The sequence below is a fragment of the Buteo buteo genome, chromosome 26 (genome assembly GCF_964188355.1).
Source record: "Buteo buteo chromosome 26, bButBut1.hap1.1, whole genome shotgun sequence".
Classification (NCBI taxonomy): Eukaryota; Metazoa; Chordata; class Aves; order Accipitriformes; family Accipitridae; genus Buteo; species Buteo buteo.
The window spans coordinates 13,727,085-13,754,534 of record NC_134196.1 but is presented as its reverse complement, the minus strand read 5'-3'; the positions used below and the strand labels follow the sequence as shown (position 1 = coordinate 13,754,534).

Below are 27,450 nucleotides of genomic sequence, written 5' to 3'. Positions count from 1 at the left end.
TAATTTAAGGACCTCTTGATGATGCCAGCTAATGTGGCCATCTATCCCAAAAGAGAAGATTATATACACAAGTTACAAAGGATGTTTGCAAACATTATCATTAATGTGCACACCTTATCAACATACATTGATTTTATACGCATCCTTTAATTTAAATAGCTTTGATTTTCTGTCTGGAAGACAGAAGAGAACATTAATAGCCATCGCTTACTGAATTTACAGACCTGCATATTAGCTCCTCTAAAATGATCTTGTGTTTGTTATGCTTTAACTATTAATATTTAAAAGAATATTAAAAATGCTGGAGACCTGAGTCAGGTAGACACTATATAAATAAATTGCATATTTGATATTAATTCACCCTGTTACTTCCTATCATCTTCTACAAAATTGTATACTTCTTGCAAAGCTACCAACAACAATCTCTGTGTGCCAGTTTATTACCTGTATAGATATCATTATCCCCCTGTGACAGCAAAGTCAAATTCAAGGCATTTTTCATAAACTAGGAAAAATTACCTTTCCGGTGACATATGACACAACCTTCAACTACTAAATGAATGCAAGAAAAATTCTCCTTTGGGAAAAGACCTTGCACATGATTTGTCAGCCTTAAAAATATTTTTTGAGAAAGTTAATTCTGAGAGGCTTTACAACTGAGCAGTGTTTTCTGTTTATTATTTAAACTGCCCTCTGCTGTGATGCATTTCAGAATCAAAACTACAGAAAAAAAATTTGCTTTGCTATATTTTAGCTGTACAATGACTGTTAAGCCCTCGTGGTGAGATCTGAGACCTTATTGGAAATCTCACATAAAAATCTTATTTGTAAATGTCACGTCATGATTTTCAGCACCGAGGTGTTCCAGGAGATTGATGCTGTGATGAGGAGCCTGAGGAATGGAGACTAAAACCGAGGTGAGATGTCTGGGGATTGACAGGGGAGTTAAAGCAGGATGAAGTGGTTGAAGCAAAAAGCATCAGCTCTGGGGAGGAGGGGAGGACAAAAGGATATTCATAAAAAGAGCACGCTCCTTCCAAAATCTCACCCAGATTTAACCTTCCTTCTGCTGTGGATAAAGATGTGTTCGTAAAGCCCATTGGCACCTGAGCTCCTTAGTGCTGGTCCATATGCGGGATGATGACCTACGGGTACTACCGCGGCCCTCAGTTTCTGTGACGGGGTGAGTACGCTGTGCCTGCCCGCAGCTCAGGGAAGGGTTAATGAATGGCTTAATTACCTCCCCTAGCTGAGATGAAGCTGTGGATCCGAACCGGCTGCTGGAAGAGAGGGCTGCCTGGGCGTCCTGGGGCAGCAGGCGGTGAGGCTGCAGGCTGCCCTGGAGAGGCTTCGGAGACGTGGGCTGACGGGAGCGGTGGAAAAAGCAACGTGGAGGGGAAAACTGCCAAACGGGGAGCTAGGAAGCCTCAAAGGAAGAGGGAGAGAGAGGGAAGGGTGATCTGCTATCGCTTGTTCTAGAGCTGGCAGGAAAGAGCATCTCTGGACATCCCTGCTCCCACCCGAGCGGGCTGGGGTGTCTGAAGGTAGGGTAGGGGCTTGTAGCTGAGTTCACAACCCCTTTCATCTATAGGGTGTGACTTTGAGGCGTTTGGTGTCTGCGGGGACTGGCATTCTTATGGTTGGAGAGGGCGGCATGGGATGGGGATGCTTGACTTCATCGCAAGCGTGTGCAACAGGCTTCTGCTGCCTTGGTGGGATTCAGCCGTGCTGTCCAGCTCGGTGCCGCGCAGAGACCCCGAGGGCACCTCCGAACTTGGTCTCGGGCAGGTGATCTTGCTGAAAAACACGTTGGAACACTCGGAACAGCACGGCGTTTAAGGAAGCGAAACCCCTCCAACCCAGCTGGATCGCAGCTCTTCCAGGTGATGCTGTGCTATATAGATATACAGATACTTTCTATTCGGTGTAACTAAAAAATACTGCAAAGGCGAGGCTCTGGTGTTTACTGAAGCAGGGTGACACTGCTAGTCTTCTCTATCCTGCAGTCTAGGAAAATTAAGTTTGCCATCTGCATGTGCGTATAGTGTTAAAATTGGAATTTCCTGGGATCTGGAGAACTTGCATTTCAAATAAAACCATGCGAAATTATTGACATACGTAACTTTTTCAAAAGCAAATAGAGCAGCTTCTTTAGGGAGGGAGGTATGTGAGTAAATGTCTGTCTGAGGAGTGGGGCAGGCAAGTCACATCCCTGCAAAAGTGGGGTCTGGACGCCGTCACCGTCTGACTCGTGGGACCTGGTTAGCGGTGAGCGTAGCTGCCGGTGGGATGGTGGGACTGGGGCATCACACTTGATGTGTTCGGTAGGAGGCTAGGCCAGGCAGAAGCATAGCTTGTGGTGCATGTATGTTGTTTCTGATGCAGCAGAGGCTAAAAACCCTTTGTAGAAAACAGAACTCAGTTCTGTTAAGTAGTTCCCCAAATATAACACAAGGACCTTCTGTACGAACAATGTTTGCAATCCTGGGCATCCCGTAACTTTTTTTTTTTAGAGTATTTGTTTTATGCCATTACACTCACTCTCCCCACTTAAACTTTGTCTGATACTTTTGCAGTATTTCAGGATTTCAAGAGTGTAAAAAAAACCAAAACCCACAAAACCCCCAAAAACCAAAACCAAAAAACCCAAACCCAAACAACTATCCAAAGCCCATTTTTAACCAGTTGGCCACTCCTCAGTGCAGTAAGTGCAACTTTCAGAGAAACAGATTGCCAGCGCATGCCTTCTGGTGCCGGTGAATATGTAGAAGTACCTGGTAACTGATCATGGTCTTGTCTATGCAAAGGTTTGGGTGGGGAAAGGTGGGGAAAGAGTGATGCGAGTAACTGGTGCATGGTGGAGTCGCGCACGGACGGCTGTCTCTATAGCTGTACCCTGAGCAACCGCTGAGATGTGAGCACAGGGTGAAAGCTCTCTCACTTGTTGTGTGTCATTCTTCACTCGACCTTATTGCAACTACTGTTCCCCTCTCCTCTCTTCTCAGATTTGCCCATCAGCGTTTTGCAGTGGGTGGCTGTGCAGCTCACAGCAAATTTTGGAATGCGATCGGCTATGCCAGCCGTTGTTATCTCAGTATTTCCATGGGGTGTAGCATCCGAACACCATACGGTCATTAAGAGCCCTTTTCCTCAAAGGCTTTTCCACTGTTTGGGGGGATAAAGCTAGCAAAGGGGTACAGGAATACAGGGGTTCTGGAAGAAGGCTGTGGCTGTACGGGGAAGTCAGTTGCTGAGTTTTTTTGTGGTCTGCGCTAGCGAGCTGTCTGTTGGACCATCCTTCCTACTTTATTCTGTTTGCTTGAGCTGAACTTACTGTGTTTGTACTTAAGTAAGACTCAGAGAAATTGCTGGACACCTACCGACTTGTTGGTAGGGTGTATATGCAGGGGAGTTTATTGGGGCTTTTCATGCTTGGGAAATTTCACCAAACTCGCTGAGCTTCAATGCCTGTTGTGGCATGAGTTGCTGTGCAGCTTCCTACTCTCTTTCCATCTAATTAATACCTATATCTGATCACGGGAAACTGCATTTTCCACTGTTTTATATTCTCTGACACTCGTTCTGATCATGTCTTAAGGATGAAATCTAATTTCAGTAAAACCCAAGAACTACCATTTCAAATGACCCCTCTCCTTACCAGCAAGATTACCTGATACAGGACTACTTGATTTAGTTTAAGAAATTTTCAGGGATGGCTTGTTTTCCTTTATAAGTCTGTATTTAGTAAGAGAGAATGCAAAGGAGCTGGCTAGCTAAAAGCCCGAATTTGTGTGCTTAAAGTGGTTTGTTGCTTTTAATGTATATGCAGAATAAAACGAAGAAGATGTTTTGTTTGGGGGCTTATAACGTACAAAAGCTTCTTTCTCGCAGCTTCCGAAGTTGTTGGCATTAAAAAAAGCAACAAAAAGGGTTAATAAAAGTAACAAAAAGGGCTTTTTAAAAATTAGAAACATTGGAAACATTTTCTCTGCTCCTTTCAAGAAGACAAACTGAACAAAATTCCACTGTCCACATTTCCTCCCAGTAATGTATGAGGATGTGTTTGTGCAGCTCTGTAAGGTTAGGGGACAGCTGAGTTATTAGTGCTGTATTAGAGAACACGTATTGTGACCACAGTCCAGCCAAGTCTCGATCTGAATGTCCTTTGCAGTATATATGTCCCCTGACACTTTAATTTTTTATATACGTTTTTGAATGTCTGTGCTTTATCATCAGCAGAATCTGAAGCTGCTGTGTGCAAATCCACCCTGAATTTCACAAGCAAGTATGCTATGATGTTGCATCTGATCATTCATCTTTTCTGAAAGTGGGATTAGTGGGAGTTTACAATTATCTAGCTTTACTTCTCATGGAAAGCTGTTGCAAAACTAATGGCACTAAGATACAAGAGCATTTTTCTTGTGGCAAAAATCACACAAGTCAGAGCTTGCCACTTACATTTTCCAAGATAAGTTTGATGATTATCCTGTAAATGAGCATTGATTTTTTTTCTGTAGATCCCATTACTTTCAATCCCAGGGAGATTGTTCTGTCTTCTTGCATACCTATTATAAATGTATAGCAAACATTCTCTCCGTACGTTATTGCTTTTTTTTTTTAAACACGCCCTAAAACCCGAAAACCACAGCCTCCCCTCTTCCCCATGATGCTCTGAATGCCAGATCCTGACTATTTTTAGTGCAGCCAGAGAGATTTGTGTGCTTTTATAACTGGCTGACCCACAAGGTGGCACTAAAGAGAAAAGTGACAACTTGGCTAATAAAAAGTGAAAACCAAAGGCAAAATACCATATGCTGAATCAATATTATTTTAATTAGGAGCACGCTTCCTTTATTGTCAGTTAAATTTTATTTTGTGAAAAGCCTTAAAGCTATATGGGAGCAAAGATGGTTCATTGCCCCCATCCCACATCAAAAGTTAAGTTTTAAAGAGAACGAGAGAGATGTAGGTTGTCTACTTATCACAGTTCCAGAATCTCAGGGAGGATAATTGTGATCAAAATGTAGCTAATTAATTTTCTTCTCTAAGGAATACAGGAATTCAGATGAACTAAAAGCTGAAATCTTCAGTTATTAGTCGTGTTGGTAAGAGATACAACACGAGGAATTATCGTCTGCAATGTGAATGAGTTTTCTACTGGAATGTTTTGATTGCTTATTTTTTATGCCTTTGCTGTTGAGTGCTCTGGTCTTATTTCATAAACAAATTATTTGAAATAATATAGTTCTGTGATCAAGAATTTTACACCAACAGGGGTTAAATCTTGCCACTTTGATAATGAGTATGAATTCTCACCAAAAACATCTTAATCATGAAACTCCTTTTGAGAGTTACGAGTGGTCAGACTAACTCTTTTCTAACAAGAAAGCAGCAGTCATGACTGTTCTGTAGACTCATGACCTGAAGCTTACAACATAATGAAATAAATTGCATCAGAGTTAATTTCTAGACCTTTATAACCAGACTAGCTATACTATTTTTATTTCTTCCGAGATGTGTGCCTATGGGATCAGTACTATCAATGGCTATAGGGGGCAGGAGTTTACTTGCAGAGACAAACTTAAAATAGTACCAATGCATTAAGAAAAAACATCCTTAAAGTGATTCTAAAATATTTTTCTGTGAGGTGAGCAGTATTACAGAATACCTGGTAGTGTGCTCTGGGACCCAGCAAATGATCAGATGTGTCCCTGGAAATCAAGAGTGACCCGTGCGTAGCTTGAAACACTGGAATCTAGAATTACTGGGGAGGATATTTTAATGTATTTTAAACATTGGTTAAAGTTTAAGTGCTGCTGATGCATTCAGGATAGTTTTATCACTGCAAAGAGTTACTATTTTTTTTTAAAAAAGATCAATAGCTGGTATTCTACATTCAAAGACCTTGTTCGATTGGTTCGCATTATTCATTGTGTGAGGAAATAAAAGCACGTATTCCTCAGGATCCCGGTAAAAGCAAACCCAGGCAGATTTTGGCTAAGACGAGCATTGAGGCAAACGATCCTGCCCGTTCAGCTGAGCTCCTCTTCCCTTTCATAGTTTATCCCCCACTGGTTTAGGTCTCCCCTTTGCACTTGCTCCATTTTAAAGGCTAGCCCAAAGAAAGCCACGTTTCTGCAGGTACCGGAGTGCTTTGTTGGAATCAATTATAAAAGCATGGCAACCATAAACACACGCTGACCTTCTCTGAATAAGGACTGCAAGGAAGGAAGTTTGGGATCAATCAGAATTTGGACTGAGGAATTTCACAGTGCTTCTGTTTGTAGACGTTTGTTACTGTTTTTACAGGTCCTTCTTCTTGCAGGATTGTTGCAGGCTGTATTTCCCTCAGCTGTTAAATTTTTGCCACGTTTCTGCAAAACCTGTCTATTTTACACTTATCCAGGATGTCTGACAAGTCACAGATCCCTACGGTATTTTGGTTGGGAAGGTGAAGATCAGCGCCTGTATCCTTCCCATTGCTCAGGGAGTCCATAGGAGGGTACAACTGGTTATGGTGGAGCTGACTAAATACGTTCACGTACTCGTACAGTGTCTGCCAGGCACAAAAATGGGCCTGAGGCGGGTGATGGTAAAGCACGACGAGTGCTCTTGGATAAGGAGGGACTGTCTAACTTAGCTGAATCAGGAGACCCACGAGCGAACATCTGTATTTTTTCCCTTGTAAAATGGCAAATGGGATATTGAAGGAAACAAAAGAGCGCAGGATGTTTATAATGCTTTACAAAACACGCTAAACTCTGTCTGCGTTGACATCCAGTACCAGAAGTCTGACATGTCGTAGAGTTAAGTGGATGAAGAGTTTATCCACAGATGTTTTAAAAAATGTGCTTTAATATAAATTTTAATGGTAACAAACCCTTGCCTTGCCTACTACCATGTTCCTTTTATTTTTCAGTGAAAAAGGTGCTGAACTAGCAGATAAGACACGGTCTAGGTGTGGAAGTGTTGGCTCCTAACACAATCTGGAATTTCCACAAATTCTTCTTCTCCCCCTGAGACTAACTTCTTACCACTAATTGATTCCAATTAGCCAGTTTTAAGCGTAATTATTCAGTGAAAGAAACAAACGGTATTATATCTGTGCTCTGCATCCCACTACTAACAACATGGCATTATTGAACTTGTGGAATTGAAATGTCTCATGCTTGGAAAAAAACACCTTCAAGAAGCTGTGTTCAAAAACACCGAGAAAAAAAACCCCACAACAAACCTTTGTAAAGAAATCGAAATATACTTTAACTAAAACTTGCTAGAGGAGAATGAGGACACTTGTATTCCTTCTTAAATTGCTGCTGAAATGAGGAAAAAGAAATGAAAGGAAGAAAAAGAAAAATCAGTTGTTGAATAGACATGGATAAATATGAAAACAGAACATCTGGGGAAAATAATACAACTCAGCCACCTAATTTGGAAATTTAAACTATTTAATTCTCATATGAAAGTAGATATTTTTATCCTAAAACTTGAGACAGAAAATGTTGGCTTTTGAGTAAAAAAATGTGTTATGATTTAGTAGGGTAGTACTGAGTAGTTTTAAAAGGATTGAAATAAAAAGGAAGGAAATTCCACAGCAAAGGATGGCGACGGTACGATTTCAAAGCACGGGGTGAATGGGAAGCAGCGGGTGGTCACTGGGGCCTGGTGGTACCCAGGCAACCCTCCATCGATGCCTCCTCAGATGTTCCTTCCACCTTGAGAGGCGACCGAAAAGCAAGAGGTGATGATAGGAGAGAAAGGAGGGAGGAGGAGGAGGGAGGGATCCAGATTACTAGGGAGCCTGCCTGTCCTGCGGCAAAATTCCAGGTTCTCGTTAGATGGGACTTTACCCACAGCATATACTGCAGCACCATACCCCCTCCTCTTACACCTGTTCCCTTATAAAAGGAAAAATAAAACTTGTCCGAGATGAAGCCGTATCTAGTCTTCTGGCCATCTCTAATTATAAACTAAACATAAATAGTGTTTAATGCCACTGGACTCAAGTAAGAAGGAAGGTCGTTTATACAGGTGACATGAGGGTGAAGGAGCAGAGGAGGATGATGGAAGGAAAGTTCCTTTCCTTGGTATGAGTAAGCCAGCACAAATCACCGTGTGTCAGCTTGTTTTACAATCCAGTGTTTTGGCTGTTTCGGCTTTTAATTAGAAAGTCTTTCCCTTAGCATTTTTCTTAGCAGCAATTTTTAAACTAAACAGAAGGTGTATTCCCCAGTGCCATATGTTAAACCTGACATGTTACTGAAAATGTCTTCTGGGAAAAAAACCCACAAACCCAACCCCAACCCAAAACCCACTAAAGGCAGGACCACTGTCCCAATCCACTCCCTTTGGCCCCCGTGCAAGCCTCAAGAGGACGCCACGGACCCCCGTTAGGTAGCGGCACTTTTTTTGGGAATTAGTCGTAACCTGCAAAGCCAGCGGATGATATGCTGCTAATTCCCTCTTTGCTCCTCCGGTAACCTGTTGTGGCTTGGGAACCGTCGTCCCCCAGTCATCCGCCGCTTGGTCTTGTAAGGAACAGCCACGTGGAAGCTGGGTTTGTGGGAAGTGACTAGTTCGTAATACTTTGAGATGTCAGCTTATTGATGTGTTTTGAGCGACGTTAGCAGGCTCTGAAGTGTAGTCCATTTTAGCGCTTAAACAGAAGGGATTAAGAGCTATGGGTATCCTTGACTTTGAAGTACGCAAGGAGAATCCAACTATGACCACAGAAATGCCTGACTGAGGCTGAAAGGGTTGGTGAAGCACTGACTGATGTGGGCTGATGCCGTCTTTCCCCCTTGTAATTCCTCCCTGTATAAATTCCAGTTGTTTCTGGGCTTTGGATGGAAGGACGTTTTCTGACCCCTTTACTACGGTGGGGTTTTTTTCGTGAGTGCGGTCAGTATGATAAAGTCTGTCTGTAAACTTTTGATATACCCAGAGGAATGAAGGATGGATCACTCAGGTTAAAAAGCAGAAAAAGTTAGGCAGCCTTGGAAAACTATATGTGCCGATCCTCTGTTTGGATGAACTGTACCCAGCTGCATGATATACAGTAGGGTTGCTCATTTATAGAGCTTTTCTTCCAAGACTGTAAAGCACCAGTGTGAATACTGAGAGGTGTTTGTGTGCAATCTTAACATAACATAAACCACAGCTTTATGGGGGTCCCTCATCAGCTCTCTGCTGGCCACAGTATAAACTGGCATAGAATTGGAAACTGCGCTGCCTGAAGTTTATCCATGTTTCTTCCGATACTTGCCTAGGGAGGGCCATCTCTATAGCAATTCAGTTAAGGTGAGGCATGCTCTTTTATTTTGTATGAGTAACTGAAACCCTACCCTATAAGCTCATAAAATGAGATTGCATACAAGATGTTGATGGCCTAGGGGAAGTTTTGAACAACTGGGAGTCATTATGAGGATTTTGCTGAAAAAATGATCCATGATCTGATGTATTTTCCAACAGTCTTTGCAGAAAGACCAAAGGAGTCGCAAGCTTCAGAGGCAATACCCATGAAATCCATGTCTACGCTTGTAACTGTGGACAAATGAAAAAAACCAAGAATTTTTCCCAGATGTACACAAATTGTTTCTTGGGAGCCCCGTGCCTTTGTAATTTCTCATCAAAATGGCTATCTGTAACAATCTGTACACAGAACTACTTGCGGAGAGTAGCATCTGAGAACAAATTAGTAAGTTAATACCTCCTTTGACCTGTACCTCGTCAAGCTACATTTTAGAAACCCATCATTACTAATATGAAGAAGAGGTTAATCTAGAAATGTGCAGGTTTAGAATGATGGATGAGTCGAGGCACATGAGCTATTTAACACAGTACCTAGCAGCACCTTTGTATCGTACGTCTCCAGACTGACAAGAAGCCCAAGGAGGGGCGGGGGGTGTGTGTGCAAACCTCTCGATGCTTTGTTTGAGTAATGGGACCAAAGTTGGAGGTGAATATAAACAGCCTTAACTCCCGTCACTCATGCCTTGCTCCAGTATTTTGACTGCGCTATTTCAACTTGGCTTAAACGGAATTAGCCTCACGGCTTCTTACCAGCATGCACCTTAAATCTTTTACATACCCCCTCCGATACCGACCCTTCAATTTATAGACTAATATTGTCAAAGCTGAGTTGTGTGACTGACTCCCTCAGCTGGTTTTGGAAGATCTCGGCCCGGAGGGTTACATACTTGTTACCTGTATATCGAGAAGGCCAGAATGACGCTCCTGTGCTGTCACCTGAGGCTGTACATCCCTCTTTAAAAGTGGCAGAGCTGGTTAGCCCAACTGCCTGGCACTCACCGCTTTTCTGAGAAGGCTTCACAAACGCCTTAACCTGTGAAACTTGTAACTGTTCAATTGTAATTACTTAAAAATGTGATTAAAAATGAAAAATATTTATAAATGACGCTCAAACTGTTCCACCGTATTCCAGGCTACTTCTACTCTTGAAGCACATCTTTGCCTGCATGTGTCCCTGTGCTGCTGATGGGAACAAACATAACTTAAAAACCATTGCAGAAAGCGATAGAGGGAAACACTGCCTGTTTTACTAATGCCTGATACTGACAGCCTGCATACAAAATCTCAAAAGCACTCAGGCACTTCTTTTGTGCCCACTTTTAAAGGGTTTAATGAAACATATAGAAACTGACATTTTAAACCTGTAGCTTTGGATGTTATTTTGCAGTGTCAGTTTGTTCCTTTTTTTTCCAAATCACATAGCAATAGTTTTCTACCTTTCTGCCTCAAACTTCACTCAGCAAATAATGAAGGTAATAAAACGTTTCTGTTCTTTGGCCTGTTGTAACAGGTGGGCAGCCAAATAAGGCTGCAGTAAATAGGTGGCAACGCTAGTTACGGAGCAAAAGCTTAGTCCTCCTAGGACATACCAGCACAATTAGCAAGCATATCGCCATACTTATAATTAAGAATAGTTAAGATTACAAGCCTTTGTTAGACCGTGCTGCAAGAGAAAAACAAAGGCTCAATTCCTTCCAGGGAGAGCAGACCTAGATGTAATCCTTATATAGGAATATATAAGGAAATGTAAGGAGTAGATAAGGAAACTGGTAAATTCCTTAAACTGGTATTCCTTAGACTTAAACTGGTTTGAGTGTCAGTAAATGATCATTCATATTCTGCAACAGCACGTGAAGTCACGTAGCATTCCTAGAAGATGTAGTAGTTTGAGGGAAAACAGAGATCAGGCATTCCTTCAGGAAGCAAAATGACTAATATATCACATTTCATGAAACTCTGTCGATTTGCTTTGCTTATGAAAGAAGTGTAGGACTCGATTTTTATCTTTTTCCCCTTCACTATGGAAAATAAGGCCCTTATTCTGCAAATTGTTATGTACGCATTTAACTTGACGTACAGCATATATTCCCGTAGATTCCACAGGGCTGAATGCCGTGGATGTGTTCTGCTGTAACTGCTTACAAGACTGGAGCTAAAGAGCTTCAAACCAGAAAACGAACGGAGATAGTTTTTGAAGTATGGCAGCAAAATAAGGGGAAGAGGGATGCTTTCCGACGTGGCTCTAGATCCTCGCTGCGTACAGTAATCCTGCGTTTCTGCCGTCCCTAGGTGCAAAACTTTGAGGGCGGGCGGAAGAAGTGGGCTCGGATTCGGTAATTCGGTTTTCCAGAGCGGGGTTCGCTCCCAGGACCACTCCAGCCACGTGTTGGCGCGTTACCCCAGGCAGCATCGAACTCATCCTAAAATCCCTCCAACCCAGAAGCGTGGGCAGGAGGGAGAAGGCTGTCCGGGGGCCACCGAGTAGCGGCAGGGGATTTCGGAAAGTCCCAGCCGACACTTAACAGAGTGATTTTTTTCTCGGCATATTAATCCTATCGATTTAAGTAGGAGGATTTATCCGCTCTTCGGCTCCATCCCCGCGTTAGTAGGACAGCGCTATCGCCGTCCAAACGCGGAGCCGGCGGCTTTTTTTTAATTAAAACACCCCGTGTCAATACGAGGCAGCGCCGGCGTTCAATATTGACGCGGAGACCCCGCAATCCCGGGCAGTCCCGCTCCTCGGAGCCTTTTTTTGCGGCCGCCCCGTCCCCCCTTTCCAACCCCGGTTCTCACCCTCCGGGGCCGGAGACCTCCCCCCCGGCGCTCGCCGGCTGTGTCACACCGGAGAAAACCCTCCCGCCGCCCCCGCCTCCCGCCCCCGCCCGCTCCCCCGGGGCGCCGCCGCCGTCACCGCCGGCAGCCGCTGAAGCCGAGGGGCGGCGGGGCTCGCCCGCCTCTTCTTCCTCTCCCTCTCTTCCCCCCTCCTCCTCCTCCTCCTCCTCCTCCCCGCTTCCCATCCCATCCCTTCCCTCGCCTCTCCCCGGTGCCTATATATAGCCGCCTCTGCCCGAGCCAGCCGGGAGACCGCTCTGTACCTGCAGGAGACGGAAAAAGACAAAATAAAGAGAGGAGCCGCCAGGAGTGACTCTCCGGAGCCAGCCCCGCCAGGAGGAGGAGGAAGAAGAGGAGGAGGAAGAAGAAGAGGAGGAGGACGGGCCCGGCCCGGTGCCCCTGTCCGGTGCCGGGCGAACCCCGCCCGGGGAGGGGGGGGCAGCCCGACCTGCGCGGCGGAGCGGGGCGCGCATGGCTCGGGCGCTGCCGGGGCCGGGCGCGGAGCCCGACCCCGGCCCCGGCGGCTCGGGGCGCGGGGGAAGGAGAGCTCCCTGCGGGCGGCGGTGGTAGCCGGGGAGGGGGGGGGGGGGTGGCGGCAGAGCCCTCCCCCTTGGCGCCGAGGGGAGCCGGGCGGCATGTGCTGAAGTGCCCCGCAGAAGCCGCACAAGTTGCCGGCGCGGTGCCGGTGGCCGGACGGCGGGGAGCGCTCGCCGGCTCCTGCCCGAGCCCGTCCCGTCCCGTTCCCCCCCCCCCCCCCCCCCCGGGGGTTGCCGGCAAGACCAGGGTGATGCGGCTCGTCGGGAAGTGAGAGGCGGCGCGTCCCCGTGTCCCCCACCCCGGGCCGAGGGTCGTGGTCGTGCGTGTCGTGTGTGTCGTGTCCCTCCCCCCCCACTCCGCGCCTCGGAGCTTCCCATGCTTTCGGGGCCCCCTCGGGGGGCGGCGGCCCCGCGGGAGGCGGGGGCGGTGCTGCCGTGATATGGCCCTGGAGGAGAAGCGGGAGAAACGCCCGCCCGTCACCCCCATGATGATCGAGGAGGAGGCCGCCCTGCGGAACGGCAGCCGGGGGCTCCCGCCGGGTCCCTGGGCCGAGGCGGCGGGGCCGAGACCCCGCACCACGGAACGGCACATCGCCGTGCACAAGCGGCTGGTGCTGGGTTTCGCCGTCTCCATCCTGGCGCTGCTGGCGGTGACCATGATCGCCGTGCTGCTCAGCGTCCGCTTCGAGGAGTGCGGCGCTGCCGCCGACGGCCCGCCGCGGGCCGGCGGGAACGGGAGCCTCCCGGGGGCGGCCCGGCAGCCCCCCGGCCGGCCGCAGGAGGAGGAGGAGGAGGAGGAGGAGGCGCGGGGCGGGGAAGCGGCGGAGGAAGAGGAGGAGGAGGAGGAGGAGGAGGAGTGGCAGCGGCGGCGGGAGCTGCCGCCCTGGGCCCGGCCGCGGTTACCGCGGCACCTGCGGCCGCTGCACTACAACCTGATGCTGAGCGCCTTCATGGAGAACTTCACCTTCAGCGGGGAGGTGAACGTGCAGCTGGAGGTGCACAACGCCAGCCGCTACATCGTGCTGCACGCCCACCGCATGCACATCGAGGCGGTCCGCGTCGCCGAGGACAAGCTGGCCGGCGGCGTGCGGGTGGCCCGCTCCTTCCTCTACCCCCAGACCCAAGTCTTCGTCGTCGTCCTCAACCGCAGCCTGGAGGCGCAGAGAAGTTACAACCTCAAGATCATCTACAACGCCCTCATCGAGAACGAGCTGCTGGGCTTCTTCCGCAGCTCCTACGTCCTCCACGGCGAGAGAAGGTAGCGGAGCGCCCGCGTCGCCTCCAACTCGACTCGGGGCCCGACTTGCCACCCCCCCCCCCAAAAGCCTCTCCGAACTTCGGGCGAGGCGGCGCTAGGACCCGGCGGTTCCGCTGAGGCCGCGGGCTCCGCGCCTTGCCGGCCCCGGCGGTTCCGCGGCGCGCTGAGGGGAGGGCGGGCGGGCGGGGTGAGCTGAGGGCCGGGCCTCGCCTCAGGCCGCCGCCCCCGTCTCTCGGAGGCGGGGAGGGAGCTCCCCGGCCGCCCTCCGGCCGTTCCTGAGGTGCTGGCGCTGGGAAAGGCGGAGCTGCCGAGGGCTCTCGGGGGGGGGCCGGGCAGCCTCTTTTCCCGCTCCGCCCTAACCCCACCGGGCGGCGAAGCTGAGGCGGGGGGTGCGTGTGGGGAGCGAGCGGGGCCCGGGGGCCGGTTGGGGACGGGAGGGCGGGCCGGGCTGCGGCCGGCGGGTCAGGAGGTGCCTCGGGGCGGCTGGGAAAGGGACGGGGGGTAACGAGTGGAGTTCCACGGGTGGCAGGAGGACAGCACGCCGTTCCCTCCCTCCCTGACGGGGCAAGCCCGGAACGGAGACCCCGGGTCTTGTTTAATAAACATTCCCTCCGTGTCCGGCCAGAGCCTGGCCGGGTTACAGAGAGCAGCGTGTAGGGGAGAGGAACTTCTCTGCTGTTGTGCTCTTAATTTTCATTATTCGAAGGAGAAGGGAGGCGGGATGCGGTTTCACCTGACGTGGATGCGTTTACGCCACCTGCTGCACCTGCAGCGCCGCAGATCGGCACCCTGCGACCGGGCAAACCCGGGCGGTTTTCGCTCTTTTCAGGCAGAACGAGATTCGGTTTTGGTCCTTATTTTTACTCTCGTTGCTGAAGCCCTTGGGTCCCCGTCGAGGCCCGTGTCAGGGTAGGCAGGGCCACTGCGGAGGCCCCCGCTCAGGCAGTTAGAGAGGCTTTTTCTTCTGGTTTTAAGTAGTTTTCTCTTCTGACCACGATCAGGGTTTGTAATAGGAAAGGAGAACGCGGTGGGCTGCTTGATAGTGCTGGCATGGTTTTTATCATTGTAGCGTTAGTTTCTTTTTAAGCTGTCCCTTCGTGAAACATCTGTGCGGTGACAGGTTTTTCTCTCTGGAATCTTACCGTTTTCTACTGTGAAGTGAAGCAAAGACTCTCTAGTGGGAAGAACTGGGGAAAAATAGTAAGTCAGAAGGAAAAAGAGTGCTCACCAACTCAAGTAAATCAATAGCTCTTGCATTAAAACATATTTTCATTACTGTGATTAGTGACAATTTGAAACAGCCCTATGTGAGAACCGAGAGCAGGATTGAAATTAAGTTTGTGCAATTTGTCGTCACAGTGAAAGAAAATGGAAATTTGAAAAAGCATGGTTGTAGGAAAAGAGGCGGATAAAATGCCTTTTATCACGGAGGAGTGAATGACTGGGGTAATTGGGAGTTCTTACAGACCTATATGGAAATGGGCAAATGGGAAAAAAATAAACACTGTTAACAGCAGGGGGTATAATTCACTTTACAAACCCAAGAAATTATTTAAGCAGTTATTACTCTTGTGTATTTAGACTTTGTATAGGAGTAATTGAACTGTCAAATAGGTGTGACAGTGACATTTCTCCAAAGTTACTGTACTACACTTCAGTTCCAATGCCCCAGTTATGATTTAGAAAACAACAAGCCAGTTCACTTTTTGAATCATCAGGATAGCTTAGGACACAGGGCGCAAGGCGATGGTAAAACATGTTTCCCAGTACTCTGTAACTTTCGTGATACAAGTTGCTTTGTTTTTAATACACTTGAATGTAGTCATATTGGGCAAGATCCTTACCTTGTGTCAGGTAGCATTGCTATATTGAAAGCAGTGGCATTTTTTTTTTTTTTTACAGCATCACATTTATATTTCTTTCAGTAAAATGTTGTTTTTGAAACTGTAGTCAAAGCATGGTTGTTTAATAGAAGGTGTTTAACAGAAGTACTGTTTTTCCTTTCCAACTGTCACAGGCTTAACAACTCCCTGTAGTATAAAGTAAATAATACACATTCTGAACCAGGTAACTTCTTTGTTCAGAGTGTGCTCTTGCAGTGTAGCAATTTGCATTTTGATTAATAACCCACTTTTAATGTAATACATATAACCATTTGTAATCCTTAAATGTGAATGGCTTCTACTATGATAGACAGGCTTCTCTCATGCTCTGAGAGACCTTGATGTTCCAGCAGGGCTTTAGCTTTTTGACATCTTTATATTCGATTAAAATACAGCAACCTCATTGGAGCAGCGGTTGCTATAAAAGGGTCTAAACCATCATTTTTCACTTTTGTTGTACATGAGGAGTGAATAACTCTGGCTAACTCTGAGGCTTCACAAACATAGTAATGCCTTCACTTTATAATTTTTTTTCCTAAACTTTGTTCATTTTTTGTGGTCTTCACAGGTGAAAGTCATAAAATCAGCCTGAAGTGTTGATAGCCACATAAAAGTATTTATTTTCTTACTGAAATCTTTGCTACTTTAATTGAAATGTAAAATGATATGCTACAAATTTACTTTGCATTATGTGCCAGAATTTACTGGCAGTAATCAACAGACATTTAATACAGAGCTACTGTAGAGTACTGTAAGAATATGCACGCATAATTTAAATGAACATCAAACTTTGGCATAAATGAAAAGGAAAAAAAATCTTACATCACGCAGACAAAACAAACAGACATGTTCTTCTATCTTATAACAACTAAGATGTCAAAACAGATAGGTTGTTGAGGAAACACATGTCTTCCTTTAATAGATGAGGTGGAATTAAAACACCTGCAAATTACTGCCGTGGGTATGCTGAGAAGACAAGCTGCAAGGCTGTCATTCCCACAAGTACAACTTTTTATGGTGATATTTTGGGGAATTGGAGATAAAAGTGTCAGTGCCCAGAGAGGTGTGTAGAGAGGTGGATGAAATCCTCAGCCTGCTCTTCACTTTTGGGATGCTATAGATGTTTTGCTTGGTTTTGCCTCCGAACACAGAGAGAAATAGATAAAACCAGACAATGTTTTGGGTTGGGTTTTTTTTAAAAGTGTAAGGGTTTAGTCTTTGGGAAGCAGTTTTTAACTTTTTGTTTGTTTCGCTTTATGACACAACAAGTAAATCAATGTTTGATAGTAATGCACATGTTATAAATATCACTGTAATTGGTAGTTGATGTATTTTTAGTATGAAATATTGACTGCCCAGTGTTTGCTCAGTTACGTGTATGCAGACATATCTATCTGTCAGAATACAGAAGAGGCAGAGTTTATCAGGTTCTATTAGTCTGGCAAAGGGATTGTTTCAATGGCCTAAAACATAACAGGTATTAAAAGACTACTGATAGGATCTCCAAGAAATGGGGAAAAAAAATGCTTCCTTATTTAGAGAGTGTCGGAATATATACAGTATTCCCTAAGTATGCATTTACATGTGCGTCTGAGCTCATTAAAATTGTTAATTGCAGAGGAAAGTTCATCATTCTTGCTTTATTAATAACAGGCCAGTACAGTTTTCCATGCTCACTTGAAGCTTCTGTTGATGTCAGTAGCTGTTTAGAGTGTGCCTAGAATGCAGAATCAGGTCCCCTTGAAATATTTTGCATATAAATTAAGTTGCTTTGCTTCATTTAATTGGCTGATTTGGCTTTATTGCACTAGTGCAAATCCACTGATAATATAGAATTTTGTTGGATTAACACTGGAATACCTGGCACCAACTTTTTACTGTATATTTAGCAACCTTATGCAAAATTATGATTTTAGTAATCCATGTTTTATAATGAAACAAGAAAAATGCAATACAATTAATTCCTTCAATAATTACTAGCCAAATAAGGCTTATTATTTTAGACAAAAGACCAATGGTAACTGCTTCAGTAGTGGAAAAATTTTTCAAGGTTTAAAAAAATTAACCTTATTCGAGAGAGGTGATGATTTCACCAGAAAACATACATCTAGTTCCATCAGGCATGGGTGCACTATAGCAAGATAAAAGTGTAACGTTTCAAGAAGTTTATTTCTTTGTTTTTTGTTTTTTTTTTTTATAAAATGATGCTCCAAAATACCTATAAAACCCAAGAAGTTTTAGAAACAGTTAATTAGATACTTTACTTTTCTTATGAGCTACCTATTTTTTTCTCCCTCGGCATTAGAGAGTATCATATTGCAGAATAATGCCCATAGAGTGATTAATAATAGGTGCCACCATTTTCATTATATCAAATCTATCCACCCATCTTCTCCCCCCAGAGGAATACCAGATGACTAGTCAACCTCTAAAATTCCGGTAAATGTTTACCTGGTATCTAAAATTTCATGGTTATTCCCACTGATGGAACCTTGGAAAGTGAGACACAAATCGATACCACTCAGAAAGCCTACATATGTGCTACCTTTACAGTTACGTAGTTGACTCATAGTAATTTTCTCATCCTGCATGCCTCCAGTAAATATTCTTATTGAACCCCATAATTCAACCTTTTAGGTGTAGCTTCTTGTTTCTGCAAAGAGATCATTGCACATGGGTTTTCTCTAAACATGTAAATACAGGTCTCTACCGAGAAAGGTTCCTATTCTGCATCTGGATTAACATCCCTTTAGTTCCAAAGAAAACAGGTACAGATTTTATTGTCAAACTAAAGCCTTCCCATTCTATACAATGGCATAATAAATATCTTTTCCTCCTTCAGAGATCTTTTCATAATTTGACCCATTAACTGAGAATGTCAATTTGTTCTTTATAAAATACACCAGAAAAGAAAAGCACGTGTAGAAGAACAGTGAACTGCTCTCTGCTTATTTAATCATTTTTTGTAGTTTGTTTGTAATTCTACAAAGCTCACAGTGTGGAGCTTGCACTCTTACAGCAGTGCTGTATAGTTTTGTGTCTCAGACCTACATGCAACTGGTACAGAAGTAATCAGCAGTGGAACACAATGACCCTCTTGAGAGCACTATGTGACCGTACGTTCTCATGTCCAAAGAAAGGCAAAGTGCCCTGTCGGTGTCTCGGCGCAGACTGAACTCCCTGAAGGCTGTTAAATCCTGGTTTGAACTGAGGACTGTGCTTACTTGTTTTACATTGTATAACCAATACTGGCTAACTTTTCCTTCACGTATTGATGAACAAAAACTGCTGCTAGAACCTGAAGTTTGGTATGAGGCAAGGGATTATTTATTTAAGATCAGTGTGGTGTCTGCAAATTTGTAGGGAATTTGTAGACCGTGACTTTATATCAATTGTGTTGCAGTACAGGTAGTAAGGAAGTGATAAAGCAGTGTTCAAACACTGTATACCTTGTACAGTTTGTTCCCCCCCCACTTAAACCACAGTAGTCAAGAAATGTTGTCTTTGATACATCCATGAATCAAGTGCAGTGCACAGTTAGTAATTGCTTTGTTTTTGTGTTTGCTTCTTTCCTAGGTTTCTTGGTGTTACGCAGTTTTCTCCTACTCATGCCAGAAAAGCCTTTCCTTGCTTTGATGAGCCCATCTACAAGGCCACTTTCAAAATCAGCATCAGGCATCAAGCAACTTACTTATCTTTGTCCAACATGCCAGTTGAAACTTCTGTTTTTGAAGAAGATGGATGGGTTACAGATCACTTTTCACAGACCCCTCTCATGTCCACGTATTACCTAGCTTGGGCAGTGTGCAATTTTACATACCGTGAAACTGTCACCAAGAGTGGAGTAGTTGTAAGTATTGCTAATGTTCTATCAAATACGTTTCATTATTTTGAAAACCCTCACTTTTTGTGAGGGATCATAACATCAAGTACTAAAGTATTTTCTTGATTAGCATTCCTAAAATTTGCCTTTTAATGAGGGCGTGTATTGTTTGGGACCTTTTCTGAAGGTTTGTCTAACATTTTTGGTTTGTCTGATACTTTTTGTAACTGGTTAGCTCAGTAGGTGTGGTTGTCTGATATTTGAAGCTTTTAAATATGCCATTTCATTTCACTTTGATTTTCTTGGGAAGTTTTCTCCTGTTTTTCCTGTAGCCTTTTCAATACCAGTATTTGTGGGACTATTTATTAGAAGAAAGTAGTAATACTGGCAGGGTTTTCAGTCTCCTTCCTTCAGTACTGACATGTCCCCTGGTGTGCTGTGTGCTAGCTCAGGTGGCTGATAAATAATTCCTATCTTAGATCTCTTGCTAAGGAGCAGGCCTTTACAACCTATCAGCTTCCTGTGGAGGTCCAGGTTGATGGAAGGACTCACTTTCTGGAGCTGTTGTTTCCAAATATGGCATGATTCCAGGAGTTATGCCATGGAAAAAAGAGAGAAAATCCTTTATTTATGTCAGTTCTGTTTTTGTTTACAAGTATCAAGCTCAGAACTGTATAACAAGCCAAAACATACATGAGAAATGCTGTCAGCTTAGTGGAATACTTCACCACGCTGTCATCTTGATTTTTCAGGTGAGCGTACAGAGAAACCCTTCCTTTTTAGTTAGTGATTAACAAAACAGAGCTAGTTTTGGAAGCAGAACGCTAGGCAGCAGTTTAAGCTGTGTGCCTGAGCAAAGGGGGTGTTTACCATACACTTCTGCAAATGCTCTATAACTGTGCTGTAGCCTGGGGGCATGAGGAAGGACTGTAGGCCTCCCTTCCTTGGCTGATGAGGTCAGGAAGCACCTCCAGAACCACTTTTGGCTAGCCTAAGCATCAAGGTGCTGTGGAGGGAGCTGATCCCACCTGCTCTGAGCCAGAGGTTTTCTTTGCCTTTGTGCGCCAGCCCTCAGCTCTGTGCAGCTGTATGATCTGTCTGAAAACTGACCTGAAAAAATAAAGGAAAATGTGGTGAGTTTTCAACCAAACCAGTTCTCTGATCCAGTTTTTTGTGTGACTGCCAGAGTCCTAGTACAGATTCAAGTCTGTGCTGTAGATGAGGGAAGGTGGACCCAGACAGTCTTCTGCGTTGGCATCCCTCACTGAGGCCATACTGAAGTCATTGGGAAATAAGCCTTGTTTTTGTCCCTGGGACAGCCGGGTAGGACACTGGGGAGCCCTTCACTCCTCTCCAGCCCTTTCATACCATGGCCAGCAGACTATGACACTACCCTCTAGTCCTGTGAAAGAGGAGGAGGAAGCATGGCTAGGAAGTGGTTCTCTGAGGTGCTTTAACCTATGAGTGTAAGGATGTGGGAACTGCTGAGGCCATGCCTGCAGTCCTAGTGGTTACCTGCAGTGGCTGAAAGCCTTTGGGTTTGGTGGTGGTTTTTTTATTTTCTTTTTGTTCTGGTTTTGTTTTGTTTTTTGGGCAGGTTGTTTCTCTGTCAGTTCAGTGAGTTGAGTTAATTTAGAAAAGGATCTCACAAATACCAGGGCAAAGAAGTAAGGAGGGAGAGGTGGATGCCTGGTTCTTAGTGTTGCTACCAGCAGATTAATTACCTGGGCAAGAGGGATTGCTCTTGGGATGACAATAGTCAGAGGAGCGTTCACTGGCCTAGTAGAACAGACTGAGACATCAGGCTACTTCTTACTCTGTATTAACCAGTACTGAAACAGACTTCTATCTAAGTAGGAGTTGATGATTTTCGTTGTAAGGTACTCCACCTGCTGAAGGATTTGGTCTTAAACTAAGAACGGTCTGGTATTTTCAGCTTTAGAAAACACTGGTTACTTGAGATTCTCCTTTAGCTCTAATAAGATGGAAGGTTTTGGTGTATACTCTGGTAGGGAGGTCTTGTGTTCCTTGTGCTCTAATATAGTGTAACACTTGCAAGTTTGTCATATATAATCCTACCCTCTTATCTCACTTTGAAGTGTCCTAGACTCATCTGAGAAACAGCTGCAAGCCGTAGCTTCCAACGTCCGTGTAAGCAAATATGTGCAGCATGGGGGATGGACCTCAGACCATCAGTTTGAAAGATACAGCCTACTTCCTCTTTAATTCAAGGAGAATCTCATTTTCTTGTAGTGTTATTCAGAGCTCATATGCTGTAGACTTTTGCTGCTTGAGTAGGTTCGATACTCTGAAGACAGATGCGTACTCATGTCTTATAGACAATAATTGATAACTTTCTGCTGTTTTCATGTTTGGCAGAACTGTTCTCAAGACGTTAGGTTTAACAGGAATTGAAGAGAAAATCCAAGTATTAATTTGTTAGGAATTTGTGGCTACTAGAGCCTGATAGTTTTGCTTGAGTCTGTTGGTTCAACGCATGTAGGACATACATACCTATACTGCACTGCCTTACCTGTACCGCTATACAGAACTTTGCCAACAGTTATGCAAGTCAGTGGGTAATCTTCGCAAGGACCTGAAGACTAAAAGCCTGCATAGATTGGGATAGTTTCTTACCCCGTAAAATTGTTAGTCTAGAGTTTTGGCTCCTGTTTTTTATAATGCCCCTATCAGAGAGGTATATTAATGCTCAGGAATACCAAGTAGTTTACACTGAGTTATTGGTTAAATATATCTTGCTATTTTTCAGTCCATTTGTGATCTGATCATCTTTAATTGTTTTTCAGTTTTGTTGAAAGAGTATCTTTTAAGGTATGAATTCATGGCAAACGCTTCTGTTCAGAGCTGTGATCATTCAGCTGATTTGCTGAGGTAATCTATCTTTTTGAGTCTGTTGTATTGCAGTACCAGGAGTTCATGGATGCTACTGGGTGAATTTGAAATCACCTGAATCCTGGCACATGCAATTCTGAACTTCTTGGTTTCCTCTGAAGCCACTTGTTCACTAAAACTTTGTTGCTCCCATATCCATGGCAATGAATGTAAATGTATGATAAAAGTAAATTTGCTTCTAAAAATGAGTGAATGTTCAGGAAAATAAACCGAACCTCCATATTGAATCATCTTGATAGGCTATTTTTTTTTTTTTTGGGGGTGGGAAATCATTCTTCAATTAATGCAATGTATATTGCATTTTTTTTGTAGACATACAGTAGACACCTAAAAGACTTCAGCTTGCATATACTGCTTTTGTTTTGGCACTTTCATGAACCTGATTTTGGCTCACAAAACACTTGGGGAGAGGAGGGCTGTCCATTCAAATTTTGACAGCATGTTAACGATTAAAATCTCACCTCTCTTCCAGCTGAGTGGTCTTACTAAAGTACTATGGTCAAGGGTAGATAAACTCCCAGAGGAATAGGAGAAACAGTGGGCTTAAAAGCAAGTTTGTTTCTCAGAAAAGGTTATCTGTTCAGTTTTTCTGAAAGAATGATATCGACCTCAAAATTAATTTGAACCTGAGTGTGAGATTCAGTACTGATCAAGCTATAAACAGAGACTGACTTTTGGAAAGCTTAGGTAGCCAATCAAAATAATAATTTTGATATATCCTATATAATTCTTGTAGACATGAAGATGTGCTATATTTCATACACTAAAATTAATTTGCAAAGGGGAATTAAGCAGTGCTTTTCTAGGAGCACAGCTTAGTGAATGTGAATCATTAGCATAACTCTTTAGTCCATATGGGTCTGATCAGAATCCTTTCCCGAGCAGGTAATTTAGAAGCAGAGTTGACTTTTTATATGCATTACAGATATATAGTATGTTGTTCAGATTTATCTGGGATTACAGGAAATCACTGCAACTGCCTTTGCCTTTGGGCAGGGGCTTGACTCTGTGGACAGGACTGCGGTGCAGTGATCTATGCTGCTGTGGACTAGGGAGCAGTATAGTTCTACCAGGGTGCTGCCCGAGGTAATGCTGTGCTGAGGGAGGAGGGATGCCCTTAGGAGCAGGCTTAGCTGATCCCTGTATGGCCCTAGCAGTTGTGCCAGCTGTGGTTGGTGAAAATCATGAGGTCTGTGTACTGTCATCTTTGCACAGTACAATAATCCAGAAAACTCCACTTAGCTCATGGTTGCTTGCTTCTACCCGTATGTTGTGTTTCCTAGTCATACCTCTTAAGTATATTCTTTGTCAGTAATTCTTAAAAGCAAAATATTGCTGGCTGGATTGAAATGTCTGTCACATCATCGCTGTGTCTCTTTCCTTCATTGTTGTCTTTATCTGTGCTTTCAATCCACCAGGCCTTTTCCTACTATTGTTACTTTATTTTTCCCCTGTCTGGATTTATTTTTACTGTACTTCATGTTTAGCTGTACTTCTATTCTACAAACCCTCTGTTTCTCATTCCTTTCTCAGGTGGACATGGAAACTCATATCTCTCAAACTATATCCTGCATGCCTTCTCACTGCCTCATAAGTTATTTTAATTCCTTTTTTTTCCCCTGCTAATTCTATCTTTTTAGTTAGTGGAATGAGTGAGTGCTGAGGGACAAAGCACAATATATCAGTGGAGATGAATGCATTGCTGGAACGAGATGTTTCAGGGAGATTCGTCTTCCACCATTCTTGCCTTTTGTTGTAGATGGGGTGTGGAGATAGATATGGAAATAAAGCGCCAACTGGCAGCTTTAAAGTGTTTGGCCCTTGTCAGGGGGAGTATCTGCTAAAAAGAAAGTGCGTGGAAAGGAGTGGAGTCGGGAGGAATTGTGGGCGCAGGGGTTAGAAGAGCAAGCGCAGGCAGCGCCAGAGCAGATGGGAGTGAGCAGCAGTGGAAGGAAGTGGCTATCTGGCTGGGTGGTGGTGAGTGGGAGGAGGAATGCCGATGGAAGGCAGTGCTGAAAGAAGAATTTTGCGTGGTTTCACTTTTGCTACTCCAGCTCCTATTCCAAAATGGCTGCAGCATATGTTGCAGGACTGGCAGTGTGTGGGCTTGACCACGGCTTGATCAGCTGCTCGGGGTAGGACCTCCGCTGGCTGGCTGAATCCACGTGCGTTACATTTTGAAGAGACCTCTACAAGAGGGTATGTCTTGGTTTCAGTTATATTAAACGTTACTGGAGAGTCATCAGTGCCGTGTAATTTGTCATGATACAGAGAAAGACCTGGAGGCAAGAAAGATCTTATGAGAAGAGTCGTATCACAATAAGGCCAACCTTTATTGCGCTGCTGTAGTTTTGTTATTACTTTATCTAAGATGTAATTAGAGATCACAAGCTCCTGGTTAGTAAAGATCTTAATTCAATACTTTACAGTACAGTTAAGTCTTATCCTGGCGAATGAGGAGGAGCTGTAATAATCTGGCTAAAGGAAAATAAGATAATTACTGTTTCCATAGTGCTCCCTGGCTTGGAGAGAGCCTGAATAAATGTCCCAGCACTGAATTCTTAGGCATGTGTTTGGGGCCTCACTCAGTTTGGCTCAGCATCACGCAAGAAGATAGAGTGGTCTCAAAAACAGGATCTGTGCAGTAATAGTTGCTTGATTCTGCACAAGTGAAAAATCATTTTTACCCAGGAAGGCTAGTGAACAGAGTCATATAAGCAGACTTAGGTCAAAATCAGTGCATGTCCAATAGCTCATGTTAATTTAGGTCCAGTACTACAGGACCATGGTTTTATACTTGTCTTTAAGATGGCTGGGGATAGTGTAGTGCTGCTAGCAATCCATGAGGTGCTGGAGAGCTGGGCTGGGCATTCCCTCATCTGCAGTGCAGTGATCAGTCTGAGGAGACTGAAGAGCTGACTTTCATTAATAGTCTAAAAAAAAAATAAAAATAATCATGTTGAACAACTATGCAGAATAACTTTTTCCCCAGTGGGTTCCATCATTTGTTAGTTGCTAGAAAAAACCAAAAACATCAGTTCTCTCTAACATAACTCTGCACTTACTGTGTAGTTCAGCCTGTAGCTTTTAGAAAATTATTCTGTATTTGAGAAATGTATTAATATTTTTATGTAATAGCAGTAATGACCTCAAGACCAGGCATTTTCTGTCAGTTAATGACTACCTGGGTTAAAGGCCTGAGGCTCTTCCTTAGGCCCTCTCTTCAGCTGCTGGTTATTAACTGCCAGCAAAGTCTCTCTGTCAGTTATTATTTATTAATCAGTATTGAAGCAATTATACACCAGATAATTCTTTGTGGGTGAGCAAATTGGTTAGAGCAGAATGATTTAGCTATCAGAAGTAGAATTAGTCCTCAATTAAAATCAAGTTTACTTCCTCTGCAACCTGAATTTAGTCCAGCTCCAGAGCTGAGCTCTACTTTCTAAGCCCGCCTATACCTGAAAAGTAACTTTTGTTAGCCCATCGCTTACCACTGGGAGGCCACACGTGTACCTGATAAACAGATAGCAGCTAATGCAGGAAGCACCAGGCCTATTTCTGAAGCCTGGCGCGATGCAGACTTGTAATGTTTAATCTTTATATGTCCGGGAATGCTGCTCTGATAGTGATATGGTGATACCCATTAATTTTTGGTTTTCATTACAAACGTTCCACTCTTGCCTTCCCCAAAATAGCTTTCATCAAACAGTTAAAAATAAAATGCGTGTTACAAAGAATGTGTTGGGAGGTATGTGGTAATATTGAGCTAGAAAAAGCATGTGCATGTATGAACATGGATACGTCTGTTTGTGCTTTCTTTTGCTTGTAAGAAATTTTCTCTGTAGTAACAACAGAAAGGTTGGTTCTACAAGTATCTTTTACTCAGTTCAGTGCTTACTACTGTGAATTGTTTTACTTAAGTGGGGAACTATAATATAATACATTAGCAATCCAAAGAAATCGTAGCCTTTTCAGATTCACTGCATCAATATTTGTTTACCCATTCTGTTTCAGGTTTGTATATTGAAAATGACTTCTAGTTTATTAATTTTTAAATACTATAGCTACAAAATATGCTACAAACAAACAAAAACCTATGTGATCAGCATCCATGCTAAACTGAATATGCCAGGGAATCTGTTAAAAACATAAATTGCAAACTTGCAATCCATTGTTATTGATTTCTGGTTGAATTTGCAAGTTGAATGCACTAGGAAAACACTGTACATGTATTGTGCTTACTCCTTTAAAAAATGCTCTCTGTCAGCACTTGTAGTACATGCAGTATTTAAATGTGATATTTGTTTGTTTTATTAACATAAACTCCCAGCCCTACTCTGCAAATCGTATTATTGAGTTGAAAGACGCATTGTTTTTTTTTTAGCTAGGAAGATCACCTGTAAGTATCTGGTGGCAGTGGTGTACTTAACTTTGTATGTAGTAGCAAGAAGACTGTCGAAAAGCACGCTTCAGTTTCTTAATTTGTGGCTAATTTGGAGGTTTATGGCTTGCCTGCAATAATAGGGAGTAGAGAGAGAGAGGCAGCACATGTGATTCCTGGCCTGATGGTTGTCAGAACAGCATCCTGATTGCAATTCCATACCTTCAAGAGCAGTTCAGCCTGTAGCTGCTTCATCTGGGGTCTCTTCTGGCTGATGAAAAGAAAGGTCTGAGACTCTTAGTACGTTCCACTCCTTCCCTGCCATTTGCTCAGAGGAGAGTGAAGTCCCTGCAGTTCCTCCCATTTCCCACATTACAAGCAGGGGAAGGAGGGAGATGGAAGAGGAAAAACTATTTCCTTTTCCTTTCATGTGCTAATGAGCATATGCTTAGTAGTATGTACTGTGACAATGTAACTCATAGTGAAGGCTGAACACTCGAGCTGTGCTCTGC

At 44.2% G+C, this 27,450-nt stretch overlaps 1 protein-coding gene across 1 annotated transcript in view; it reads left to right on the top strand.

Annotated features, from left to right (window-relative positions):
• Positions 1-12,962: 12,962 nt before the first annotated feature.
• TRHDE (thyrotropin releasing hormone degrading enzyme) overlaps positions 12,963-27,450 on the top strand; it is a 221,826-nt gene continuing 207,338 nt past the window's right edge. Inside the window, exons 1-2 of the mRNA XM_075057976.1 lie at positions 12,963-13,938; positions 19,398-19,671. Of these exons, the coding sequence (XP_074914077.1) occupies positions 13,121-13,938; positions 19,398-19,671 (1,092 nt within the window). The 5' untranslated portion in view covers positions 12,963-13,120. The remainder of the gene's footprint in view (positions 13,939-19,397; positions 19,672-27,450) is intronic.